Here is a 25,380-nt window from a genome sequence, read left to right as displayed (position 1 = left end):
AATACATTTCAAGAGTGACTGGCACATTATTAATAATCATGCAGGAGAAACAGGCAACAATAGGATGAGCGACAGGCCTGCCTCTGATGCTCTTCAAACACTGTGACATCATTTCCTTCCCACTATGCAGCTTGCTTCTCCTACACAATTCTTCCCTGAAATCAGGGAAAGAAGGGGGGACCCCCTTGGGGCAGCAGGAACAGTCTGAGGGAGGGGCTGACAAGGAGCCTAGTCTGATCGACAATTAAAACGACCCCTCGCTGAGGAATTCCCAAGTACGGCCCACGGGCCAAGTGCTGCATCCGAGTTTGGGGACCGATGCTGGCTGAGCACCTGGCCTCGTCCTCAGAGGCCACAGTGTCCCCCATCCACAGACCCCAAAGTGGCTCCTCAGACCTCACTCCTCCCTCCCTGCGTCAGGTCCACTGAGCCAGGCACAGGCCCAAACCAAGGCAGCCAGCCCTCGTTCCTGTCTCCCCTCAAACTGGAACTCTCCCCTCACCCTGGGGCCCCCACGCTGCCCTTCCTGGCCCCGGGCAGGGAAAGCACTGGCCATAGATGGCACTGTGGCTGGGTGCAAATCTTGGCTGTAACCAATGACCCCACCCCGAGTCTCACTGCCTTTGTCTGTGCAGTGGGAACAGTAAGACCACCCACGAGAAAATCACTGAAATGACCGCATGAGGTCATTGATAACAAGCGTGATGGTCAAATACCTGGCCCCAAGGAGGTGCTTCACACACACACACACACACACACACACACACACACCCGCTACTTTCTCTCTCCTACCAGCAATCGGGATGTTAGGGCAGCCACATTTCCACAAGACTTAGAAAGGCAGAATCCACGAGAGGAATGACTTTACGAAGCTGTGACGCCAGGTCCCAAAAGGCAGGCAGTGCCCTGGGCAACAATGGGCCACACCTCCACAAAGAGCAGCTGTCCCTCCAGATTCCCACCCCATTCCCAGTGGGTGCAGCCTCCTCTGTCCCCCATGTATTGGGTCACTTCCTCGAGAAAGCACCCTCCCACCCTTACTTATTCCTTCTCTCCCAGTCAACAGGGCCTTCTCCCTCGGCCCACTGCCCTAGGGACATCGCCAGGAGGCTGGGACCACTGCTCACATCTTCCTCTCATCTCTGGCCACAATCTTCTACTTCCAGAGATTAGACCCCCTTCAGCAACTCCAGGAAAAGCCCAACCTAACCAACTGGTGCAAGGGAAAATGTGAGAACATCTTTTATGTCTACAGAGAATGAGAATTTTCACCAGGCTCAATAGTAGTGAATGCCCCCAAGTCTCAGTAAATACAAGGCATACCACAGAAACACATACTTGCTCTTGTATTCTAATATTCTGATGTACAGTTAATGTTATAGGTAGTCTGTTAATAATCAAAGTTGGAGGTAGTGAATATGTTACAGATTATAGCTAAAAACCACCCATGTGACTTTCCACATGTCTTTCAAATCCTACTGACTGATGCTATTAAGCCAGATGGGGACCCCGGGACCCCCACCCACCAGCTGTGTGACTACTTGCTGTCTGCAAAACAGGCATAGCAGCGAGTGCCTGCCCTTGCTGGCGTTTGGGGCTGGGCGCGACAATGCACATGAACAGCTAGCACCGTGTCTGGCAGGTGAGGGTGCCAGGGAAGTGGAGGTGCTCAGCGTGTGTTCCAGCCTCCGGCACACAGCATGCTGCTCATAGTGGGCAGCTCCCTGAGGAACCAAGCAGTTAAGAGCTTAGGAATGAGGGCATAAAGAGCTGCCAGCATCTCCTCTACCCCCCTGGCCAGAATTTCCAGCTCTCAGGAAGCAGGTCTCTGTTCCACCTCTGAACGGGCGCTCCACCCACCCCAGGCAACATGCTGGTGGCTCCAAGTTCAGCCCTGTTTCCAGCGTCACCAGGCCTCTCAATACTCTCTGCCGGTTCCAAAGTTATGGCTGCTCAAACATCAGCCTCAGTGCTGCATTCCATCACCTGGTTTTCCTCCCGACTACAGCGAGACGGATCGTCATATGCACCTGCCACCCACAGAGCACCCGGTGCTGCTGCTCTGCGTGCACACAGCTGGGCCCCACAGGCCCCACATCATACCAACCGGCCAACCAACCAGCCACGGCCTCAGGCGAGGGGCCAGAAACACCCTCAGATGAGGGATCCCTGAGGGTGTACTCACCAGCTCCCTCCGAGCCCTGCCTCACCGTGATGCATGCCTTAAGTTTGCTGAGTGGAGGCCAGACCGCCCCTCCAACGCCCTGCAATCCTAACTGTGTCTGTGTTAGAGGAACACACAGCCCCGGGCCTCCGCAGAGCTGTTGATCAATAAAACCGTGCTCCTCAGAGGATGTGCATGACATCCATAAACCTGAGAGTGTCAAAACAATGGTAAGAAAATCCTGTGTTCCTCCCGTCAGAGGATGAAAGGTGGGTGATGAATGCCAGCCCGATGGCGCCGCGAAGAGAAGTAAAACAAACAGCTGGTGGTTCTGCGGCCCAGACTCAAGCTCCTTGGCTCTGCCAGCATTTCCACTATAAATACTGACTCCCGTTACAGGCAGGGAAGTATAAATCTGTGCCTAAAAAGGGGAGAAACGAAAAGACTCCAGAAACCTGCCAAGTGCATTTTAAACTTCAGGTTCTGGTTGAAAACCTGTCGTAATATTCCCTCCTCTCTCACCAAATAACCGAGAGCCTTCAGTACAGTAAATGAGCTAAAAAAAAAAAAGAAAAAGGTCATCCTGGCAACACAAAGTATCATTTTGCATTTTGTGTGCAGTGCACATCCCCCACCCCACCCAGTGCTGGACCCTCTTGCAGCAAGTGCCACAGACCTTCTCCTTGACTGAGAACTTGAGTGTGGTCAGCATTTGCCAGACTGAAGTCTGGCTTCTGATTATGACACTCTTTCTTTAGCCCAGGGAGGGAGATGATGTGCAGCCAGATACTTTGAATGTGATGGACTTCTGGAAGGTCTGTTTTCCTTTAGGTAATGCACACCCACTTTTGGATCCACAGGGAAGGTTTCTGACACTGCAACCTCCTTTGCAGCCAGAGGGAGGATGGTAGCATAGGCCCTCCACCTGCAGCATTGACCCCCCCCCCCACCTGCAGCACTGATCCCCCACCTGCAGGAATGACCCTCCATCTATAGCACTCAGTCCCCCACCTGCAGCACTGACCTCCCACCTGCAGCACTGACACCCACCCCCACCTGCAGCACTCAGCCCCCAACCTGTAGCACTAAGCCACATGCCCATGAAAGGGGGCACTGCTTCCCTTGTTCCGGTTCATCCCCAACATGACTGCAAATGCGTCTTGGCACACAGTAGGTGCCCATAAGTCTTAGTTGACACCTTCATGGGACAGTTGTGTGGCTCCCATCAGAAAATGCCTCAGAGCTTGGCACCAGGTCTGGAACCTACCATGTGCCCCTAAGTGCTGGCAGTCATTTGTATCTTTATCTTGATGGACTGATTCTGCTGCCTGTGCTCGGACATTGTTTTTTATTCCTCCTGCCTCCTACTACAGCAAGACCACAGGCCTGGTGAGTTGGGGGGCAAGGTGATATTTTTTGAGCTCACTGATGCCGATGCCTGTTTACATCCTATGTGGCTAACCACACATCTTGGCGGACAGGTTCTGGTTTCCACTCCAGGCATTTGGTGGGGGTCTAGGAAGACCTAACTGACTGCTGGAGATTGGCAGAGCTGGCAAGAACTCAGAGACCTGGGTGCAGACAGGGGTGGTGCCCCCTCAGGTTCCCCTTGGGCGGGGCTCCAAGCATCGTGGTTTGGGATGCTGGGACACAGAACACGGTTGAGGAGAGCACTGATAGCCAGCTGAGCACCAAGGGGACCAGTTCCTGCCTCGCTCACAGAGATCCCTGCCCAACAACCCAAAGAAGCCCTCAAGGGGAGTGGGCTCTGTGTGCTTGGCTTCTGCTTGGCCTCATGCTCTGCCACCTACCGAGCTCGTCCTCACCTCCAGACCGCTAGAACTCCATCCCAAGTGGAAGCTCATAGAATCAAAGAAACACCAAGGCACATGGACAGAAGTAGAGACAGACTCCAGCTGCTTTTTAAATTTCATTGGTTTGTTCCCTTGGGCCCTACATTTAAAAGGCTGCTAATTCTCATCCATGCGGGCTGTGTGGACGCTACAGAACTCACTCGAGTAATGACTCCGATGGCATGCTGTGCCAGCGGGTCATGCACTGACCCCAGAAGTACACGGGACTCCACTGCCCATACACAGTCTGTTTTCACCCGCTCAACTTACATGGGAAAGTGTCTTCACCCTGCCTAAGTGGACCTCAGAGCCAGGTGCAGTGCTGTGCACTTGCTTGTATGATCTCATTAAATAGGGAAAGCCAGCCAGCCCCATGGACCCTGGAGTGCACGCAGCCTGCCTGCGGCTACATGGAGCCCCACACAGAGATGTGCCAAGGCCTGGGAAGCTCTTACCACTGGGTCCCTGCTGTCTTCTTCCTAGCTGCTGCCCACCAGCCCAGACATGCCAGGGACATCTCTGGCTGGCAGAGGTGGACACGAGCCATCTGCGGAGCCTATAAATCATATCTCTGATACACAGGGGCCTCTGCCTTTTCCTGGGTGATAAACTCCCACTGTCTGACAGGCCATGGTAATTGAGTACAAGGCTTTCCTTCTCCACCACACAGCTGGGGTACAAAGGTGACCATACATCAAACATTTCTTCTTTTTCTCTTAGCTGGATATTTTCTGGCCCATGACATTCCAACTTAGTCTGGTTCTGGTGACACAAAAGTGCCTTTGTCAAAGGGCCCGGCATGACAGGACAGAGACCCCGGCCAAACCTGGGCCTGGAAGAACCTCAGTGGGGCAGTGGCCACAGTGCCCTGCTGTCCCGGCTGCTGGTCCTCTGACTTTAGTGAAGTCTCTTCTTCCATCTGGGCCTCAGTTTCTCCTTCTGTAAAAGGTTTTAGGTAGGATGATTTCTAAAGATGATATTAAAAAAAAACTGATGTGGGATCCCTGGGTGGCGCAGCGGTTTGGCGCCTGCCTTTGGCCCAGGGCGCGATCCTGGAGACCCGGGATCGAATCCCACATCGGGCTTCCGGTGCATGGAGCCTGCTTCTCCCTCTGCCTATGTCTCTGCCTCTCTTTCTTTCTCTCTCTGTGACTATCATAAATAAAAATAAAAAATTAAAAAAAAAAAACTGATGTAAGATGAGTTAGAATTCCTTCACAAGGCACGGTCACTTTTACGATATGCCTTCATTTAATATTTTAAAACCCAGTGTCTGGGTGGCTGGTCCTTGTTACAGTTGATTAAAGAGATGATGAGAGAGGACACAGGAAGTCTTGGCACAAGGCACCATGATCAAATTGGAAGACGGTTCGCAAAACCTTAAACCCTGGGGTCTCAGGGCACAAAGGCTATCCTTGAACCTGTCAAGCTGTGGGGGACTGAGACCAAAGGGGGACCTTGAAAGCACTGACAATGGAAAACAATTTTAAGATTGGGATGTTTGGGTGGGTCAGTGGCTGAGCATCTGCCTTTGGCCCGGGGTGTGATCCTGGAGTCCCGGGATCAAGTCCCACATCAGGCTTCCTGCATGGAGTCTGCTTCTCCCTCTGCCTGTGTCTCTGCCTCTCTCCCTCTCTCTCTCTCTCTCTCTCTGTCTCTGTCTCTCATGAATAAATAAAATCTTTTAAAAATAAATAAAATTAACAAAACATTTTAAAAAAAGAAAACAATTTAACAATTTTAAGATGTGATGAGGAAAGTCACTAAATAGGTCTCCACAGGTTACATAAAGCCATGCCAGGGCAACAATCAAAATATCTTCCCCAGAGAAGTCTTAGGACAAACATGCTTCTGTTGTCGAAACCATAGTTAGGATGTTTGGACTCGATTGCATAGTCACATTATATTTTAAGCACCTTCTCCTCCTTGGGCCAATAATGAGTGAGGACAGGATTTCATCGCCCTGGTGGTATCATCTGGGGAATCATCAAAATGGGGAATCATCAAAATGGTGTTCTCTCATTCATAAATGTCATAAATATTTCCCGAGCCTGGCATCTATGCCAGGCACCACGTGAAGAGCTGGGGGTCCTACACTGATTGGGACAGATGGGATCCCTCCTCCCACACTGTCACTGTGAGGGTCCAGAGGAACAGGAGAACAAGAGGTCACGAAGACGTGTAACAGGGCACCCAGCCACCCTGCGGCTCAGCGAGCTCAGAGGCCTCCTTGAGGGAGTGACTCTATCCTGGGACTAAGGAATGAGGAGCAACTGCCCCGCTGTGGAATGGGGATCTCAGGCAGTGAGAAGAGAATGTGTGTATCAGTTTTCTATTGCTGTGTAACAAATTCACAGTGTTTGTAGCTTAAATAGCACATTTATTAGCTCAGTTTCTGTGGAGTAGAAGTCTGAGCACTTATCTGGGTTCTCTGCCGAGGGTTCTCTGCCGAGGTCTCAGAGGACAGCAACCAAGGGGGCAGGGTGCGGGCTGCATTCTTATCTGGAGGCTTGACAGAGGAGGGAATCTGCTTCCTTGTTCATTCAGGCTGTTGGCAGAAGCCCCTTCTGTGCTGCTGCATGACTGAGGGCTCTGGTTTCTCGCTGGCTGGAGGCTGCACACTCGGGCCTCTCCCATATGGCAGCTTACTTGTCACGCCAGTAAGGAGACTCTCTCTCCAGTCCACTCAATGTCTGGAGTCTAGGTAGTGTAACATCACCATAGGAGTGACCTGTCCTCACCTCTGCCCTCTTCTGTTGGTTCTGTGCTCACTTGGGGAGAGAGGCAGACACAAAGTGTGGGCACCAGGGGTGGAAAACCACTGTGAGTCCTTCCCCTGCAGTGTGCAGAGGTCCTGAGAGGCACCTCACAGGTGACACCAGAGCAGGTATGAAGGGCAGTGGGCACAAGGAGACAGAGGGATGGTGCTGGGCAGCAGGCAGGCCCAGGCCTCCAGAGCTTTAAGGATGGACACCAAGAAGGGTGGGAAACATTGAAGTTTCTTGGCAGTGGAGGGCACTGTTATATTTGTTTGAAAAACACAAACACTTCTGTAGGCATAAAATATAAACATTTTTCTGAGAGGTATTCTTACAAGGGAGTGTTAACATTAGTTGCCTCCTGGAAGGGGGCAGGTGGCTGGGGAGGCAGGAGGGTGAGGGGTATTGGGCACCTCTTGAACGCTGAACCATATGAATGTATTGTGGTCAAGAAATAAAGTCATTCATTTTATTTTAAGCAGTTCCCAAGGTGGCAATAGGAAGAAGGGGCCAGCAAGAAAGCAGGGTGGCTGCAAGGATGGATCAGGGCTGGAGGAAGGAAATGGACCTCAGTAATCCAAACTGTGAGAGCAAATGTGACTCCAGAGAAGTAAGACTTAGCATCTCTCTAACATTAGAGCCTTTTCCTTTCTAATTTCCTGAACTCACCGCCGCCTCACTTCTTAGCTTCCCTCTGCCCTTAGAGACGTGGTCTGGAGAGCTTTTGGACTTCAAGACCTTGGCTGTCCCTAAAGAAAGGCCATGGGTCTCTGACAGGTAGAGAACACCTCCTTTTCATCATCCCAATACAAAGCGCTAATTTCTCTTTCTCTAACACATTTGATGGTCACTTCAAAGAAATTCTTCAAAGAGATTGCATTAGACCAAAAAAAAAAAAAAAAAGGAAAAGAGAAGAAAAAAACCTCTGACATTAACTACAGAATCCTGATGGGTTATGATTGCATTACTTTTCCCTGAACGCTATTCCCTGCTTCCTTTTTGTGCTCTAAATTACCAATTCTAGTCCCTGTGTAGCTAAATAATAATAATTACCATATAAATGAATATGCATATGTGTCATTTTTCTCCCTAAAAGCAAGAAAGCCTGTTTATTTTGGATGAGGGTTTGTTTTGTTTCTGAACAACCAAAGCACATAATTAGGAACCTCACCTCTTGCTCTTGAAATCCTGTCTCCACCGGGAAGAGATGAAAAAGGTACTGGATGCCCCTTGAAGCTCAGAAGAAATTTAAAACAAATTAAAGGAGATATTTCTTTGCTCTGCAGGTAACAATGGCTTGGACAAGATCAGAATCAGAATGTAAGGCCAGAAGGGGCTTCAAAGCTGAAGCCAAGCCTGTCCTTTTACAGACAGGGAACCGAGGCCTCTTGAAGAGAAGTACTCCCTGGAGGAACACAGTATGCATTGGTGAGACAAGAACAGAGCTGCCAAAAGCATGACTTCGCATTCGCATTTCTGTTCTGGGGACTGACTGTGGGACCTTGAGCAGGACACACGACCTCTGAAAGTCTCAGATTCTGCATCCCTAAACACAGTGAGGGCAGTACCTCCCCCACCGGGCTGCTGTCAAGATGAATGAGGCCTTGGATGTGGCCCTCTACTCTATGTACCCATCAGTGGTCCCCATTAATGGTATAACGACTATAGCCCCAATGCACAGGGCCCTGGGTCCACAGCACAGAAGGGGATTATGCCAACAGTCTGAATGAGCAAGGAAGCAGATTCCCTCCTCTGTCAAGCCTCCAGATAAGAATGCAGCCCGCACCCTGCCCCCTTGGTCCACTGTGCAGTGGACAAGATGCCAGGCCAGGTGCCCCAAGTCCTTGGAGTCCAGACAATATCTAACCACCATCATCAGCATAGTAATAATGAAATGGTCACTAATCTCATTATAATACTAAATATATAGTATTAAATCAACCAAGAGTATTAATTATAATGTAGTCATATAGTATTACAGTATAACTAGTAATAATATCATTTACTATATAATGAATTAACACTAATAAATATTATTACCATCTTTTTTTAAAGATTTATACTTATTTATTTGACAGAGAGAGAGAGTACGAGCAGGGGGAGAGGCAGAGGGAGAGGGAGAAGCAGGGAGCCCAATGCGGGGCTCAATTCCAGGACCCTAGGATGATGACCTGAGCTGAAGGCAAATGCTTTACTGACTAAGCCACCCAGGTGCCCCTATTATTACCATCTTGATGGTGGTACCTGTTGGAAAGGACCAGGGACACCTGGTCTCACACTCTGTCCATACCACAGGTACACAGGGCAGAGAGGCTGAGTGGACTAAACTTTTAGATAAACTCAAGAAGGTCCATAGTAGTTAAATGCACATTTCAGAGACTATTCTAGGTCACCAATGGCAAGGTTGGGATGTCTAGCTGAAATCAGAGAACCACCATCTTAATTCCAGAAATGATGACTTAGTGACTTACAGAGATTTAAAAAAAATTACATTAACAAACTAGCCCAGTCCAGCTAGATCCGGTATCTGGATCCAGTGCCTGGATCTCTGATGCATGAGTTCAAGGCAGTTTCTCTCCCCTGTGGAATGTACCCAATGACCCAACCCCATGATTCCACACCTCTGAATTCCAGGCTAAATGCTTACGCACAGAAAATGCAATAATTTATAAAAATCGCTTACACAAAATAACACTGTTTTGTATGTCTTAAGGCTGGGTTATGTAAAGATGGGTAAAGCCTGGCCTGAAACCAAGAGAAGGGTCTGAGTCTAGAAACTGGGTTCGCACACATGCCTGCTGGACTCAGCACTTTTCTTGTTCCTGTGGTCAGCTGGGCTGGGGTTCTGGGCCTCTCCGGTACCAAGGCAGCCAGCAAAAGCCAACATTTGACCTATGAGCAGAACAGCCAGGACACAGCAGTTCTGGCTCGAACACCTGGATCATGAGATGGTTTGGCATTGTGTCTTACAAGGAAATCTGAACTAGGGCTTGGGGAGATCCTACTGCCTTTGGTGACACCAAGATGGACCATGGAGCTACCCCCCTGGGATGGTAGCTTGGCCCAGGGCAATAATCCTCATACTCCTCAGGGCAAGTAAGATTCCCGGGGCAGGAACTGAAGAGTTACTGTGTTTAGAGCCACAACGAACTGAGCTGACAGCCCCGGTTCCAGGAGCTCTTCAGCATACTGAATTTGAATTAGTAAGCAAGGCTGTGCCTGCCTGGCTCCACTTTTTTTTTTTTTTTTTTAAGATTTTATTTTTAAGTAATCTCTATACCCAACATGGGGCTCAAACTCATGATCCCAAGTTCAAAAGTCACATGTTGTACTGATTGAGCCAGCCAGGTGCCTCCTGGTTCTGCTTTTAAATGCAGCCCCCATCCAGCTGGCAGGTTCCAGTCTGGGCAACTTGGGTAAACTCATTCCAAAGGAGGAACACCCAATATTTGGCCAAATGGGACCAGCACTGCTCTAAACAGTAGAGAAGCATCTTAGCAAAGAGAAGAGAAGCAGACCTGAATGCTTTCAGCCTAGTGATCTGCAATGCAAGAGTTTAATTTGACTTGGCAAATTCATAATCAATTATGGATTAAGGCATAGAGCGTTTTGTACGGGAAAGTGCAGGCCTGTTTCCAGTCACTTAGGAGGCTCTCCCCTCCCTCTTTATTTCTGACAAATGACTGTACCTGCATGTCCCAGATAAAAGAGAGGAAATCTTCAAAAGAGTGATCAATTGATAGGTCAGTTTTAAGAAGAGTTGATTAGAGCTTGGTTGAACTGAGTATGGAGGGGAGCTCATGCCTCATTCTGCCTGCCAACCCCTCTGCCTAAGACAGACCCTCTGCAGACCACCTTGGCCCCATCTCTGGAGGTTTCTGGAACAACCTGACTCTCCTGGCCCGGTTAGCGGCCCTCACAGCTCTTCTCACAGCTGGCCCTGCTTTGGTCATGCAAGGCTGTCTCCAGCTGCAGATGGTAAGCTCAAGACCAATAAAGTTTTATTGAAACAAACCATGTCCTTTCATCTATGTATCATGTGTGGCTGCTTTCACATTACATCAGTTGAGTAGTTGCAACAGGAGACCACATGGCCCACAAAGCCCAGAACAGTTACCATCTGGCCTTTACAGAGAACATTTGCTACTCCCAATTTAGAATGGCCTCTGAATTTTGGGCCCTGGCCTGGCCTGGATGGTGAGAGACCATCAGCATATTGAACAACCTGAGGTTGAAGGAAAACACACTGTTTAGACCAGACTTTGAAACCCAGACTGCAGCTTAGCTGTAGCTGTACCATGATTTACTCACAGGGCTGAGGACCATGCAGACCAAGCCTGTGAGAATCACTACTCCATCACCAGCACTCTGGAAAGATACATGGGGATCTTCCCAGATTTGGACCTCTCAGTGAATTTTGAAGCGAGAGAGAGAGGGAGAGTGTGTGTGTGTACACACTTGTGAATGTTAGAACAGCGCAAGCATACAAGCTGTGGTTCTGGGCAGGATGAAGTCTGCACAGCCTGCCCTCTCATGCCCACCAAAAGCAGCTCTGATGCACGGACAGCACACGCAGGGCAGCTATGTGAGGAATCAGAAAAATAGACAGTAGTCTACTAAGGTGAATTGGGAAAGAAGACCAGAATTCAAAATACCACCAAACCAGCTCTCCTGGCCTGGTCTTCAGGCAGCCTTGAGACCCAGCAGTAGGTGGCAGGTAGAGACCGAGAGAGGCCCAAGAGGCACCCTGTCATCTGGCTTGTGCAGCGGGAGAGGAGGCTCCTGACACTCAGGACAGTGGGGGAGATTTCCATGAGTTTTTCTCTGCCACTTTCTTGTACCCCAGCCTCCAGGTAATTGTGCTGCTGCGGCAGTGACACAGGGTGGCCATAGGTGCCTGCAACCCTGCAGTCAGCAGAGAAGAGAGCCAAGCCTCATTCATTTTTCCTCTCTCCACCCTCCTGCCACTTGGCCCCAGTTGCAGAGGCAGTCACAGGAAGCCTGTGGCAGAGTGGGACAAATAAAGTACCAGCTTTCTGGCCAGAGGATCAAAAGGAGCAACACTGACAAACTGGAAGCTCCCACGGAAATGGAAGAGAGAGCAGTGCAGGCAAGCAACCAAGTGAAAGTGTTTATGGACTTGTGGGCTTCCCCTCAAGTTGTATGGACAAGGGTCTGATGCCAGGCAGCGTTCTAAAGACATGGCGAGATGAAGTACAGCACAGACCACTACCCAGGCCCTACTGAGTGGTATACATAGCACAGAGCTGCAGAGCGCTGCACAGCACTTGCAAAGGCTGGGAAGACAGGAGTAAGATGGGAATCACAACAAAGCAAAATGGGAACCACAGCACAGAGAAGGTGGCTGGCACCCGTGGCCTGAGCCCAAATCGTCTGTGAAGACAAAAATACCAATATCTACCATAGGATTTAAACAACAGCTGGAGTCTCACAACAATATGAAAAATGTCCGGGATATAAAATCATGTAAAAAAATAATAAAATAAAATAAAATAAAATAAAATAAAATAAAATAAATCATGTAACACAAGGACAGCCAGGAAAACCTCAACTCATGGGGAAAAGACATCACCACTGGTGTGACTTGGTTGTGAGAGTTACCAAAGACTCTGAAGCAGCTGGGGTTTTAAAGCAGGCTCCAGGGGATCCCTGGGTGGCTCAGCGGTTTAGCACCTGCCTTCGACCCAGGGCGTGATCCTGGAGTCCCAGGATCGAGTCCCACATTGGGCTCCCTGCATAGAGCCTGCTTCTCCCTCTGCCTGTGTCTCTACCTCTCTCTCTCTCTCTGTGTCTCTCATCAATGAATAAATAAAATCTTTTAAAAAATTGTTTAAAAAAAACAAATAAAGCAGGCTCCATGCCCAGTGTGGAGCTCCATGTGGGGCTTGAACTCAACACCCTGAGATCAAGACCTGAGCTGAGATCAAAAGTCAAATGTTTAACCAACCGAGCCACCCAGGTGCCCTACTGAAGCAGCTGGTATTAAAACATAATAATAACAACAGAGCTCAAACAAGTAATGAATGGACAAAAAGAAAGTCTCAGAAACAAAAGACAGCAAGAAGAACCAAATGAATTTTGAAAACTGAGAAACATGGCCATCCAAATTAAAAGCTCACCGATGGGCCCAACAGGAGAACAGAGACAAAGGAAGGCAGGCCTCAGTGGGCCTCAAGATGCTTCAACCCACATTACCCAAACCATGGCAGAGGGGAAGGAAACAGAGGATGGGGACTCAGCGACCATGGGCGTACCACAGGTCTGGTGCTCATGGCCCTGGAGCCTCAGGAGATGGGGGAGAGGACGGTGCAGAAACTATTTGAGGAGATAATGGCTGAAAACTGCCCAAGTTTGGAGAAAAATTTAAACTTGTAAATTCAAGGAACTTAACAAACCCTCAAAAGAATAAATCCAAAGAAATGCATGCCAGACATATGGTGATTGATCTGCTGGAAACCAGGAGCCAGGAGAACAGTCTTGGAGAAAGCCTTGGGGTTGGGAGGTGGGGGGTGAGGGAAAGGGACGCACTACTGGGCTGGAGTCTGGGCAGCTGCCCTTCCACCAGACACCACGCAGGCCAGAAGGAAGTGGGACACTGTGAGGTGTGAGAAGAACGAGCTGAGGATCTAGAATTCTGGATCCAGGGACAAACATCCTTCAAGGATGGAGGCAATAAAGACATTCTCAGCTGAAAGGAAACCATGAGGGTTCACTGCCAGCAGAGATGCTCAGAGTTTTCCAGGCAGAAGGGGCCACGTGCAGCATCGGGAATGAATGGAGAGTGTCAGAAATGGAAATGCTTGGATAGATTGGACAGGCAGTTCTCCTCTTGAGTTCTTTAAAATAGGGATCCCTGGGTGGCGCAGCAGTTTGGCGCCTGCCTTTGGCCCAGGGCGCGATCCTGGAGACCCGGGATTGAATCCCACATCGGGCTCCCGGTGCATGGAGCCTGCTTGTCCCTCTGCCTGTGTCTCTGTCTCTCTCTCTCTCTCTCTCTCTCTCTCTGTGTGACTATCATAAATAAATAAAAATTTAAAAAATATATTAAAAAAATAAAATAGGTTTGATGACTGAGAGTAAACTTCTAAGGCTCCAGCCAGGGTCTCCAGTGTACACACGTGGAACACACAGAGTGGTCACAAACTCAAAGAGGGGAGGGGACTATGTTGGACACCATGCTCCAGATGGCACAGAAGTGACTCTATATAGACTGAGAAAAGGTGAGTCTGTATACTGCCATCACTGGATCACTGCTTTAAAAAAGCTACACAGAGATATAGTTAAAAACACGAGAGATAAGTTAAAATGGAATACTTTAAAAGTGTTCAAATCATTGATAAATGGGCCTTCATTAAAATTAAAACCATTTGCCCTGTGAAAGCCACTAATATGAAGATACTAAGGTGAGCCGTGGACTAGGAGAAGATATTTGGAGATCACAGAGCCAACCCTCCATTTCCTCATCTGTAAAATCGAGGAGTCACGGTGCTTGCCCAACGGAGTTCCTCTGAGCATCCAAGGAGTCAGGCTGTAAAGCCTTCCCCTGGCACCCACCGTTCCTGTTGCCTGCTTTTTTCCCTCCAGATCCTCTCCACTCTCTCCATCCCCTTCCATGCCCCAGAAGGCTGACTTCCACAAATGGACTGCTTCACCTGGACACACTGCCCTCTGGCTTCACTGGGTCTGGCCAAAGGTGGTGCTGGCAGGAGATCAAAGGATGGCAGGAAACAGTTTGGGGTACCCATCAGCTCTCCCTCCGCTCCTCCAGGTCCAGGAGTGTCCGGCTCCCTGTGGGGCTGGTCTCAGGTGCTTTGGCAGTGCTTACCCCCTACTTCCAGAACTGTCCTTTCCTTAAGGCTCTCATGTGACCCCTTGAGACAAGCCAGCTCTGTCCTAGGATCCCTGATGGACACCCCAGATTCACCAGGTTATTTGGCTCCAACCAAGGTGAAACCCATGTCCACAGACAGAACTTCACCGAGATCTGGTTTGTCTGTTTTACCCTTCTCTGAAGGCCTTTGGTCATCTCTGTGCCAGGACCTGATCCCACATCCCTCACCCTCCCTCTGTGTGATAACAGAGCCCCCCCAGGAGTCCTCAAGCTGCCGCACACGGGGTGTCTTACCCGCCTGATGCAGTCCTCTTCCCTCAGGCGTTCCTGAATCAGTCTGACAAGCAGTGTGTTGGACAGTTTCTAAAGGAAAGACAACACGCAAAATGAGGGTCCCAACTCACATTCTGAGCGGAAAAGGACATGTAACTGGCAGGGCAGTGGGCTCAGCTGAGCCCTGAGGAGCTGGCTGTGTCAACATGGAGGTTCCCCCATCCCTGACTGATGGTCTAGTGGCCTCGGTAAAGCCCGCCTTGCAGCTTCCACTCCTACCCTGAGTTTTATTTTACACCAACCACCATTTTGACGGCTCCACACCACATGTGCACACCGATCTTCCCTGCCCAGATGCTCCCCCCACCCAGCTGAGTGACTCCAGGCTCCCTCAGAGCCTTGGCCCAAGTGTCACTGCCTGCAGGCAGCCCTCCCTGGCCCTCCCCAGGCTAAGCCAATGTTCCTGTGGGAAAGGGACCAGTCTTAGTATCTTTGTACCCTAGAGAGTGTGTGAAAAGGGGCTGTGGTGCCCATCTCTTCCCAACTCTGCGCTCAGAGACCTCACGTGGTAGCTTGAAGTCAGCCACGGTGGGAGTATTTATACCATGGAAATGGGCAAACGCTGCCAAGACAGGCTTTTTTCTCCCCAGAGAGCTGGTTGTTAAATGTTGACCAGCACACCTCTGCCTGAGCCCCAAGTCAGTGCCAAGGATATAGGATGGCCTTACCAGCTGATGAGTTCATGACACTTTATGTTCCTGAATACATTCATCAAATAGTAATAATGAGCTGTGGATTATACCCTTTGAGTTGGGCACTGTGCCCAGCTACATTATCTGTACTATTTTTATCACCTCTTTACAGATGGGGAAGCTGAGTCTCTGAGAGCTTAAGCCCCCTCCCCTGGGTCATACAACCAGGAAAGAGCAGAAGCAGACCTTGAACCCATGCAGGGCATCCAGAGCCCTACCTCTTAAGCACTCCACACTCCCTGGGACCAGCAAAGGCAGGTGGGGAGGGAGGGGAGGTGCACAGGTAGGAAGTCAAGGATGGCCCACCTTCTGTCTCTCTTCTGAACAGAATCAACATCTCAATTTTCACAACCAGAATCAACATCCCAATTTTCACAACCAAGTCTGGTTTGTCTAGCAAAACCTTGATGCTTTGGAGCCGATACCTGGAAAACCCATTCCCAGGTGTCCCCTTGACCCAAGATCACTAGAACCCCAAACACTTGGCCAAAGCAGACTCCCAGGCCAGCCCCAGACAGCACATCCTGAGCTATGTCAGGGCTGAACCGGCTCCCAGGAGGGGCGGGGCTCCTGCCAGGTGCAGGTGAGGGTCCTTGGGTGTGCTCTGGGCAGCATGAAATCTACCTTACACTTCTTCCCCCCAAGCTGAGGATCCTGGAGTGGGACCATGTAGGCTTGGGGAGGAGGGCAATTTCCTGAAGTATCCTTAGGGCTAAATGTGGCCCTGGTGATATTTTAGTGACACTGGAGATACATTTGGATCTTTCATCCTAGAGCCAGTATTTGTGAGGGTTTGGAGAGACCAGATCTTGCCTCAGGAATGCTGTCATGTCTGCCTGGAGTGCTGTTGGAGCACCTAGAGAGACAGCTGGGACACCACAGAGCCTCTCAAACACGCTACACACTGTCCAGGCTGGCTCAGAAATGGTGCACATAGCAGAATGTGTCCATGCCTCATGTTCGTTATGTCATGGCAGCGAGAGTGTGGGGAATAGACAGTGCCCAACCACTTCTAACTGTGGATGTTTGCCGTATTTTGACCCCCAATTAACATTTCTCTGTGCTCAGTGAATGGGCTTAGGTCAGTTCCCCACAGAGCAATTCAGAGGGAGGGAACAGGGTACTGGGGCAGGCTGAGAGAAGCTGGGGGTGGGTGCTCAGCTCCTCCTCCTTAAGCTATTTGACTGGGTTCCTGGACAAAGCAGGCTGTGTTTGGGCAGATGATGTTTGGCAGCGAAGGACGCCCTTGGGGACAGGACATTCCAGGTAACTGGCTCACAGGGCAGGGATAGGAGCTGGAGGGAGAGGGGGCTAAAGGCTCCAAAGCCCTAAGAGAGTGTGATTGCAGAGGTTATCTCTGGTCTCAGGAGGGGGATGGGCTGAGTGGGTAAAGAATGTTCCCAGGGAGGAGCACCTGGGTTCAGTTGGTTAAGCATTGGACTCTAGATTTTGGCTGAGGTCATGATTTCAGGGTCATGAGATCGAGCCCCATGTTGGGCTCTGCACTCAGCAGGAAGTCTGCTTGGAGTTTCTCTCCCCATCTCTCTCTCCCCCTCCCTGTACTCCCTGCACACTTGCTCATGCTTTCTCTCTTCAATAAACAGATAAATCTTTGGGAAAAAATGGTAAAGAAGCTACATTTTTTAAAAAAAAGAAAAAGAGGGACGCCTGGGTGGCTCAGTGGTTTAGTGCCTGCCTTCGGCCCAGGGCATGATCCTGGAGTCCTGGGATCAAGTCTTGCATTGGGCTCCCTGTATGGAGCCTGCTTCTCCCTCTGCCTGTGTCTCTGCCTCTCTGTGTATGTCTCTCATGAATAAGTAAATGAAATCTTTAAAAAAATAAAAAGAAATAAAAAGAAAAAGAATATTCCCAAGGAGGCCCTTCAGAGGCCACTGGATTGGTCAGGGACTCATGATTTGGGCCCTGGCCACCCACTGAGTGGCATTGGACAAGTCCCTTCAATGCTCTGAGCCTCAGTTTCCTCATTTATAAATGAGACAAAGACAATGTATTTCAAATAGTTGTCCTGAGGATGAAATGAGATGATATGCATGATGAGCTCCCAGCAAGGGCTCAGCACCAGGGCTATGATGGTCAAGTACCCTTAGTATACCCTGCACACTCCTTCCTCAGCATGGGTCTGGACAAGGAAGCAGCTCTGACCAAGGGGTCCACTAATGTATCTGTGTCGCCTCTCCCTATAGTGCACAATCAGGGACCAACATCTCTCCCAGCTCCCACTTATATCTCTGATAAAGGATGTGGGAAGTCAAAATAAATTCCAAGCACTGCTGGGTGGGGGTTTCCTGGAACAGCATTTCTTACATTGAACACAGACTCATGCTCAGCATCAGGGCTCATATCCCCAGCTCTTGCCCTGGGCTGGCTCCATTTGTGTCACGCTCCCTGCTCTTGGTTACATAATGGCTGCTGCAGCTCCAGCCATCTGGGCAACCTTGGACAAGTCTTCACCTCTTTAGGGTTAACATACCTCACCAGTAGAAATGAGTAACAATATTGTAGTTTTTCCTTTTATCTTTTATCCTACATCCAAACAGCCACCTCCAGTATCACACCTTCCCCCAAAGGTCTTTGAGGAGCCACCCCCCTTGCCTTTCAGCGTGTATGGTTTCCATGGGGGTCAAGTCCGCCCTCAGATATAGAGGAGGGCCCTGACTGGTCCAAGCTGATCTGTATGTCCCACCCTTGGCCACTGTGGTTGCTTCAGAGGCTGCCCATAACCCAATCCCAGCCAAGAGGCATCAGGTCCAGGACATAGGTACAGTCAGTGGAAAGCAGGAGTCCTTGCCTTCCAGTGGATCCAAAGCTGAGAGGCTAGAGCTGCAGCAAGCACTTTGCAGGCACGAGGAGAGTGCAAACCACCAAAGCCAGCACAAAGGGAAAGGGAAACTAGGTGTCTCTGCCTCAGAATGGCTTTTCCAAGGATGTGGAATTGGAAGAGGAAGACAACAGATGGCAAGAGGATGAGGGAGGGTATGCCTCTGATGAGAACCAGATCTGTAATGTGTCCACTTGAAAGTTCTTGGGGCCACTATGGTTTCTACCAAATGGACAGCAAAAGTCAAGAGCAATAATGAGCAGGAGAGAGAGAAGGAATGAATGAAAGCATGACAGGTAGAGCAAGACGAGGCTGGAGAGACGAGAGGAGGCCAGCCAGCATGCAGTCCCCAGCTTCAGGATCTCCCAAGACACCTACGTCCTTACATCTGCCCTCTCCCCCATCTTGCTAATTTCTTGCTTAAGCAAGCCAGTTACTCCCTCACCTGAACACACACACCCAGAAAGCTTGTGGAAAGCACAGCTCACAGGGCCCATGCCAGGGTTTCTGATTTGGCAGGTCTGGGGAAATGCTGAGAAGCTGCATTTCCAACAAGTTTTCAGGGATGCTGAGGCTGCTGGTCCAGGGACCACACCTGGAGAACCACTGCCTTAAAAGCAAACTCAAGCACCCGAGTGCCCTACCCCACATGGGAGAGGTTGTTGGGGACAGTGCCTTTCTGCTCCATTCATGTCTTCCCAGCAATCCTAGGAGACTTCCCCCGGTTGGCAAGGAAAGGGTCAACAGGGAGTAGCCCTTTCCTGTCCCCTCCTGTCCCCTGCCAACCCCAGGCAGAGCCAGCTTCCATCCCTTGGCCTGTTTCCCTTCAAGATTTGTCTCTTGTCCCTGACAACACCCATGCAGGAGGCAGCATTCAAACAGGTACTGGGGCAGGTGGAGGGGTTGCAGAGGAGGAGGCAGGGGGATGCAAGCCAGTCAAAGAACACAGGTTGAAAGGAGACAGGTCCAGGTGGGGTACAGCACCCGCCGGGGTGTGCCCGGCGGGGGACAGGCCCATGACTTTGAGCACAGCCCCTCCCGGGTGCCCCCTGCCGCTCCCCGCCTTGGCGCTGTCTCAATGCCAGCTTTGATGTGTCACGTCAGCAGCAGGGCTTCCAGGGGGTGCCTCTCAGAGTCCTGCCAAACTGTCTTTGTAGGAATCAGCCTCCCTCCTCCCAGAGCTCTGCCATGCTCTCCCATCCCAGCCCCGCAAGGCCTGGCTTTGTGGGAAGAATCAGGGACAAACTGATCAAGCTCAGTGAAGCCCCCGCTGGTCACAGAGAAGGCCCAGATCCGATGCAGGCCCCTGGCCCCTCATCTCCCTGTTTTTGTCTCATCAAGGGCAGAATTGGCTGCGCTGGCTCCTGTTTGGACATTTCTTCTCCATCCAGCTCCCAATGTCCAGAGCCGTGGGGCAGAAGAACTGATCTGCCAACCTCAGAGGTGCTGCCCTCCATTAAATGACACACTGGTTTGTTGCTGTTTGTAAGTCACCAGTTATGGTGGCAGGTCAAACCCTGGCTCTGCCCTCTGGGGCACCTTACTTCACTTCTCACACCTGGGCTTCCTTAGTGGGATGACACAAGCTGGCATGGGTCCCATCACCAGGCCCTACTCTCAGGGCCCCTACTGTCCTGTGTCACCTTGGGTGACACTTGTGCAAGAGCCAGAGGGCATTTTTATCTACAGTATGAACTTCCACCTGGAGCAGAGACAGGAGGGGAAGAGTTGAGACTCCTGGTCTGCCCAGTCTGGCCTCTTCCTCCTACAGGTGCTGCTGGTGGTGGTGGGAAGCCAGTACTCGGGACTTGAGCTCACTCAAGAACGGGTCAGAGAATCCTTAAAGACAACTCTCATTTCAAAGTTCCTACTGCTCCCAGGATCGTCAGAGCAGGTGTGGATGGCAGGCATTCTCACAGTTCTGAAAGGCAGGGCCCTGGCAGGGTCTGCAATAGGTGACAGGAGACAGGAAGAGGGAGAGAAGGGGAGACTAGGTGATGAAGGAAGAACACACCCCTGACCACGTGCCACACGACAGGCCCACAGAGGGAGGTGGCCCAGAAGAGACTCTACAGTGGGAAAGGCCAATGAGCTTTACAGGGAGTATGGTCCTTGGGCTTCTGTGTCCCTATCCTGGGTGGCAGGCAGAGCCTCCACGACCCCAAACCTTCTGCAAGGCCTGTTCACACTGCCACCTTGAGTGGCTGACAAGGGACAGGAGACAGTAGGAGGGCTCCAGCGCTGAGCACTTGGTCTCAATGTGGCCTCCAGGACATGGAGCAACTAGGTTGGAGAAAGCATGGCTGGAGCTGACAGAAACCACCCACCGGACTTGGGCAATCCCAGAAATCCTCTGTGACCCTGGAGAGCCCTCTATCCCTGTATATAGATGGAGGCAGGACAAGGGCACAAGTTCTTTTCTTTGTATGTTAAAGAAAATGGTGACCCTGGCAACTGGGCACTTGGGTCCCCTGGGCCACAGCTGATTTACTTTGTAAACAGAACTGAAATGAATAAATGACACTGCAGCTAGAAAGAATCCAGCTCTGGCTCCTTCCTGTCTGACTGGCCTTCGGAGCCTGGATCACTCATTCATTCAACAAACATATGCTGTGGTGCTCTAATACAAAGGCCGCATGCCGAAGAAACTTTGATTTGGGGACTATTTATAAGAATAACAACCACAATGAGAAAAGGGGCTGGTGGTTGGTGGCGGAGGGCACATTAGAATTCCTTGGGCAGCGTCTGAAACCCCCGATGCCTGGCCCCACTCCCGGGGAATCAGACTAATCGAGTCCAGCAGTGCCCCAAGAGAGTCTCATGTGCCACAAAGATTGAGAACTTCTGGACCAGGCAGCTTCTCGAGTGTGCTTGCAAGTATTTGTTCTCCCTGCAGGGATTTCAACACTAAAGTTCTTTAGAAATTAAAACATTCCAGAGCGATCACACTCAGCTCCTGCTGCATAGAAATATCCTTTCCCCAGGGAACCGCTTCACCTTCCTATCACCTCCTTTGTGATTAGAAACCCACAGGACTCAGTTTTCCCAAACTCCAGCAGGGCCTGGACTGGGGTGAGGCGTTCTAGGAGCCCTGGGCCAGAGTCGAAGGAAGCGCTGACTCTCAGGCTTGTACAAGTGCAAGGTCAGCACCTAACAGCCGGTGCCTCCCTCACTTTGGTGCCCTGGACTCCTGGTGGTGCCCATCTTGCTCTCCCCACCCACAGGGGTCCCCTACCCAGTGTCTGTGACCTCCAATGAGGGCGGGCTTAGGGAATGGACCAGAGCAGGCATATGACGGAAAAGGATTTAACAAAACAGGATAAACTGAGAGCAAAGGTGGCCTTGGTCAAGGTGAAAAGGAGATAAGAAACACCTCCCGGGATCCCTAGGTGGCGCAGCGGTTTGGCGCCTGCCTTTGGCCCAGGGCGCGATCCTGGAGACCCGGGATCGAATCCCACGTCGGGCTCCCGGTGCATGGAGCCTGCTTCTCCCTCTGCCTGTGTCTCTGCCCCTCTCTCTCTCTCTGTGACTATCATAAATAAATAAAAATTTAAAAAAAAAAAAAAAAAAAAGAAACACCTCCCAAGAGAGGTGTTTATACCCAGAGTGCCCTGGGCCTGGACAGAGGGGGGGAGCTGGAGGACTCAGAAAGGCATCTCCTCAGGGAGACTTTAACACAGACCAGCTACCAAAGAAAGACTGATGGGGCACCTGGGTGATTCAGTCAGTGATGTGCCTGCCTTCAGCTCAGGTCATGATCCTGGGGGTCCTGGGATCGAGTCCTGCATCGGGCTCCCTGCACAGCGGGGGGCTTGCTTCTCCCTCTCCCTCTGCCCCTCTCTCCTGCTCATGCTCACTTATTCTCTCTCTCTCAAATAAATAAATAAAATCTTAAAATAAAAAAAGAAAGTTTTCTAAGTGTGAACGTGTGTGTGAGTTTAAGAGAAAAGAACACATTACCTTCTGGAAAGTGAAACTAAATGAAGGCCGGCCAAATGAGAAAAAACAAAGGCTACTTAGCCAGGGCTTCGCTCTGGTGAGGGAGTCGCCGCATCATTTGGGTGCGGCAGAGGCTCCAAGGGGCCGGCAGAGCAAGAAAGCCTGGCGGTGGACCAACAGGCAGCTGCGCCGTACCCTGCCGCAGGTCGCTGCAGGTTGTAGCTCAGAGCTCCATTTTATATAAGGTCTGGTCTGGTCACTGTGGATTCAGTCTCTCAGTGGATAGAGACCAGTAAAACAGCTCCAGGTGAAATGGAATACCATATGGGTTTGCTCTCATAACCCGAGAGCAGGCGGGCACAGAGCGACACAGGGAACACGACTGTCGGGAGCCAAGGCTGGTTGACACCGGGGATGGGCCTGGGAGGGTTCTCATGCCTTTCTCACTGCCTGAGTAGCATTACAGTATTTTATCATAAACAGTTAAAAACAAAGATGGGTTTTGCGGCCCTTTGCCTGATTCTGGGCTCTCCCGCAACACACATCCTGCAGTTATGCCCTCTAGGAAGGCTTTTCCTAGCATGACGGTGGTGAGGGCCCCATTGAGCCAGAGTCTTACAGCCCTGCCCACTCTGCCAACGGTGAGCCGGTGCCTGGGACTCAGTCAGAGAAGGCTTCAGGGGCGAGTGAATTAGGCAAACTGCCGGAGGCACGAGGCTCCCAGGTCCCTTAGTCTGGGTCCCCTCACCTCCCCCCAGAGCTCCCAGAGGCCAGGGGAAGGAAGAAAGTCATCTTTGGGTCTCCCATGGCACAAAGGAGAGGATGAAGAAGTATTTTGGGAACCGTCTGGAAATGCCTAAGATGAGGTCTTGGTTAACACCCGAAACGTGGGAGAATTCTGAGTACAAGGGCAGAGCTGAGATTCATAGAAGATTAGGGATCTGAAGGTATCATCGCTACTTGCAAAAAGAGCTATAAAAGGCTCCTAATCTGCGGACGTTTTAAAGATGACCCTTAATGAGAGGCCAGGCCTGGACACGGCCACCTGTGGCTGCCTGACACACACCCATTCGGGCTCTTCAGAACCTATTACTCCTTCATCAGTCCTGATGGCCTGCCTTTCATCTTCCCTCCCCCATGCTTCTGAACTGAGGAACCCCAACCAGACACCCTTGAAAGCACTTCGATGCGGTCTGAAATATGCTGATAATTAGCGTAATGAAACCCAGAAGGAATTTCCTTAAAATCCTTCTCTCTGTTGAATTTGATAAACCCGATAAAAGCATCTTTATCCTAGAAATGAGACTGCCTCCCCCATCCTGAGAAGCTATCTGAATATGAGATACACACTTTCTTTCTAAAACCATATTCCCACCCCAGATGCTGGTGTCCCCCCCCCCCCCCCGCCCCAGCCATAACCACACGGCGATTCCTGCAAGACTGCAGGGCCAGAGAGCAGGTGGGGCATCACATGCTCTGCCCCAGGGCCCCTGCCAGGCAGTGGGGGCAGGAGGTGCTCTGGACTGAGCATATTCAGTATCGTATCACTATGGCAGTGACTGACCCTGCCGAATGAGGTCTTCCTTCCATCGAGTTGTGGGAACTGGTGAACTTGGGGTTGGGAGTCCCATCCCCAATCCCTGAAAACACCCCCTGCCCTGTCAGGGTGCTCCTGGCCTTGTCAGGGCCCAGTGACCTTGCTGAGCCCTCTTTGCACACTCCTCACCAGAGTTGCCTGGGGCCTCTGGACACCTGACCAGTTGGCCCATGCATTGGGCCTTGGCACTGCTTCTGTGGGTGGTTTGAACCAGGGAACAGAGTGTGGGCCAAGAAAGATGAAGAGAAACCTCAGAGAGGATGGAAACACAAGAAGTGGCCACAAGTGGTGCCTAGTTCTGGCTGTAGAGCTAAGGAGGAAGGTGCTACTTCCATCTGGGCCCCAGGAGTCACTGCAGCCCCCTGCCCGGCCCATACCCAACTCCAACTGCTGGAGTCGGGCTCTGGGTGAGGCCTGAATCTGTCCTAGCCCGGGGGAGGTCGGCACCCCCATGCTGTGCATGGAGGTCACGGAAGTTATGAGATAAGGATGGAGGCCTGGAAAACACTCAGCAAACACAGGGATTCTTATCCTTCTCAGCTTCCCTCACAAACAAGAGGCAGCTGGAGCCTCCATGAAGAACATCCAAGAGGGCATATCCCTGCTGCTATGGTCTGAATGCCTGTGTCCCCCAAACTCAGATGCTGAAATCCTAACCCTCGAGGTAACAGTATTGGGCTGAGGTAGGGGGGCTTTGGGATGTGATTAGGTCATAAGAGTGGAGCCCTCATGAATGGGATTAGTGCCCTTAAAATAGAGACCCAAGAGTGCCCTTGCCCTCTCCACCACATGAGGACACAGCAGGAAGATGACTCTCCCAAGACACCTAATCTGCTGGTGCCATGACCTCAGATTCCCAGACCCCAGAACTGGGAGGATCGATCCTGTGCTGCCAGGCTACCCAGTCTGTGGTAGTTTGTGATTGCTGCCCGAGTGGACTAAGAAATCCGCTTATATTCCAAAGGGGATTATGGGGACGCCTGGGTGGCTCAGTGGTTGAGCACCTGCCTTCGGCCCAGGATGTGATCCTGGAGTCCCGGGATCAAGTCCCACATCAGGCTCCCTATGAGGAGCCTGCTTCTCTCTCTGCCTATGTCTCTGCCTCTCTCTCTGTGCCTCTCGTGAATAAATAAAATCTTTTAAAAAAGGGGGGGGTATTATGAAGAAACATTTCGAAGTTTCTATTTGTATTAAAGAGAAACAACATAATCAAGCTATTTCCCATTTTTTTAAAAAAGTTTCAAATATGGGGTTGGTGAGATTTTAGGAACAGAATAGCCAATGCCCTGGGATGCTGCACACAGCTGTGTGGGAGTGAGTAGGACGAGGAGGGCAGCCCCGGTGCCACAGAG

The 25,380-nt window shown here is 50.8% G+C and overlaps 1 protein-coding gene across 7 annotated transcripts in view; it reads right to left on the bottom strand.

The window, feature by feature from the left end:
* Positions 1–25,380, bottom strand: part of AK8 (adenylate kinase 8) — a 127,840-nt gene that overhangs the window by 88,825 nt on the left and 13,635 nt on the right. For all 7 annotated transcript variants that reach the window (XM_038548918.1, XM_038548919.1, XM_038548920.1 and 4 more), the window contains one exon: positions 14,923–14,991. In XM_038548918.1, the coding sequence (XP_038404846.1) occupies positions 14,923–14,991 (69 nt within the window). The remainder of the gene's footprint in view (positions 1–14,922; positions 14,992–25,380) is intronic.

Source organism: Canis lupus, chromosome 9 (assembly GCF_011100685.1).
Source record: "Canis lupus familiaris isolate Mischka breed German Shepherd chromosome 9, alternate assembly UU_Cfam_GSD_1.0, whole genome shotgun sequence".
In the NCBI taxonomy this organism is placed as follows: Eukaryota; Metazoa; Chordata; class Mammalia; order Carnivora; family Canidae; genus Canis; species Canis lupus.
The sequence above is the reverse complement of the archived record's forward strand: the minus strand, read 5'-3'. Positions and strand labels throughout refer to the sequence as shown.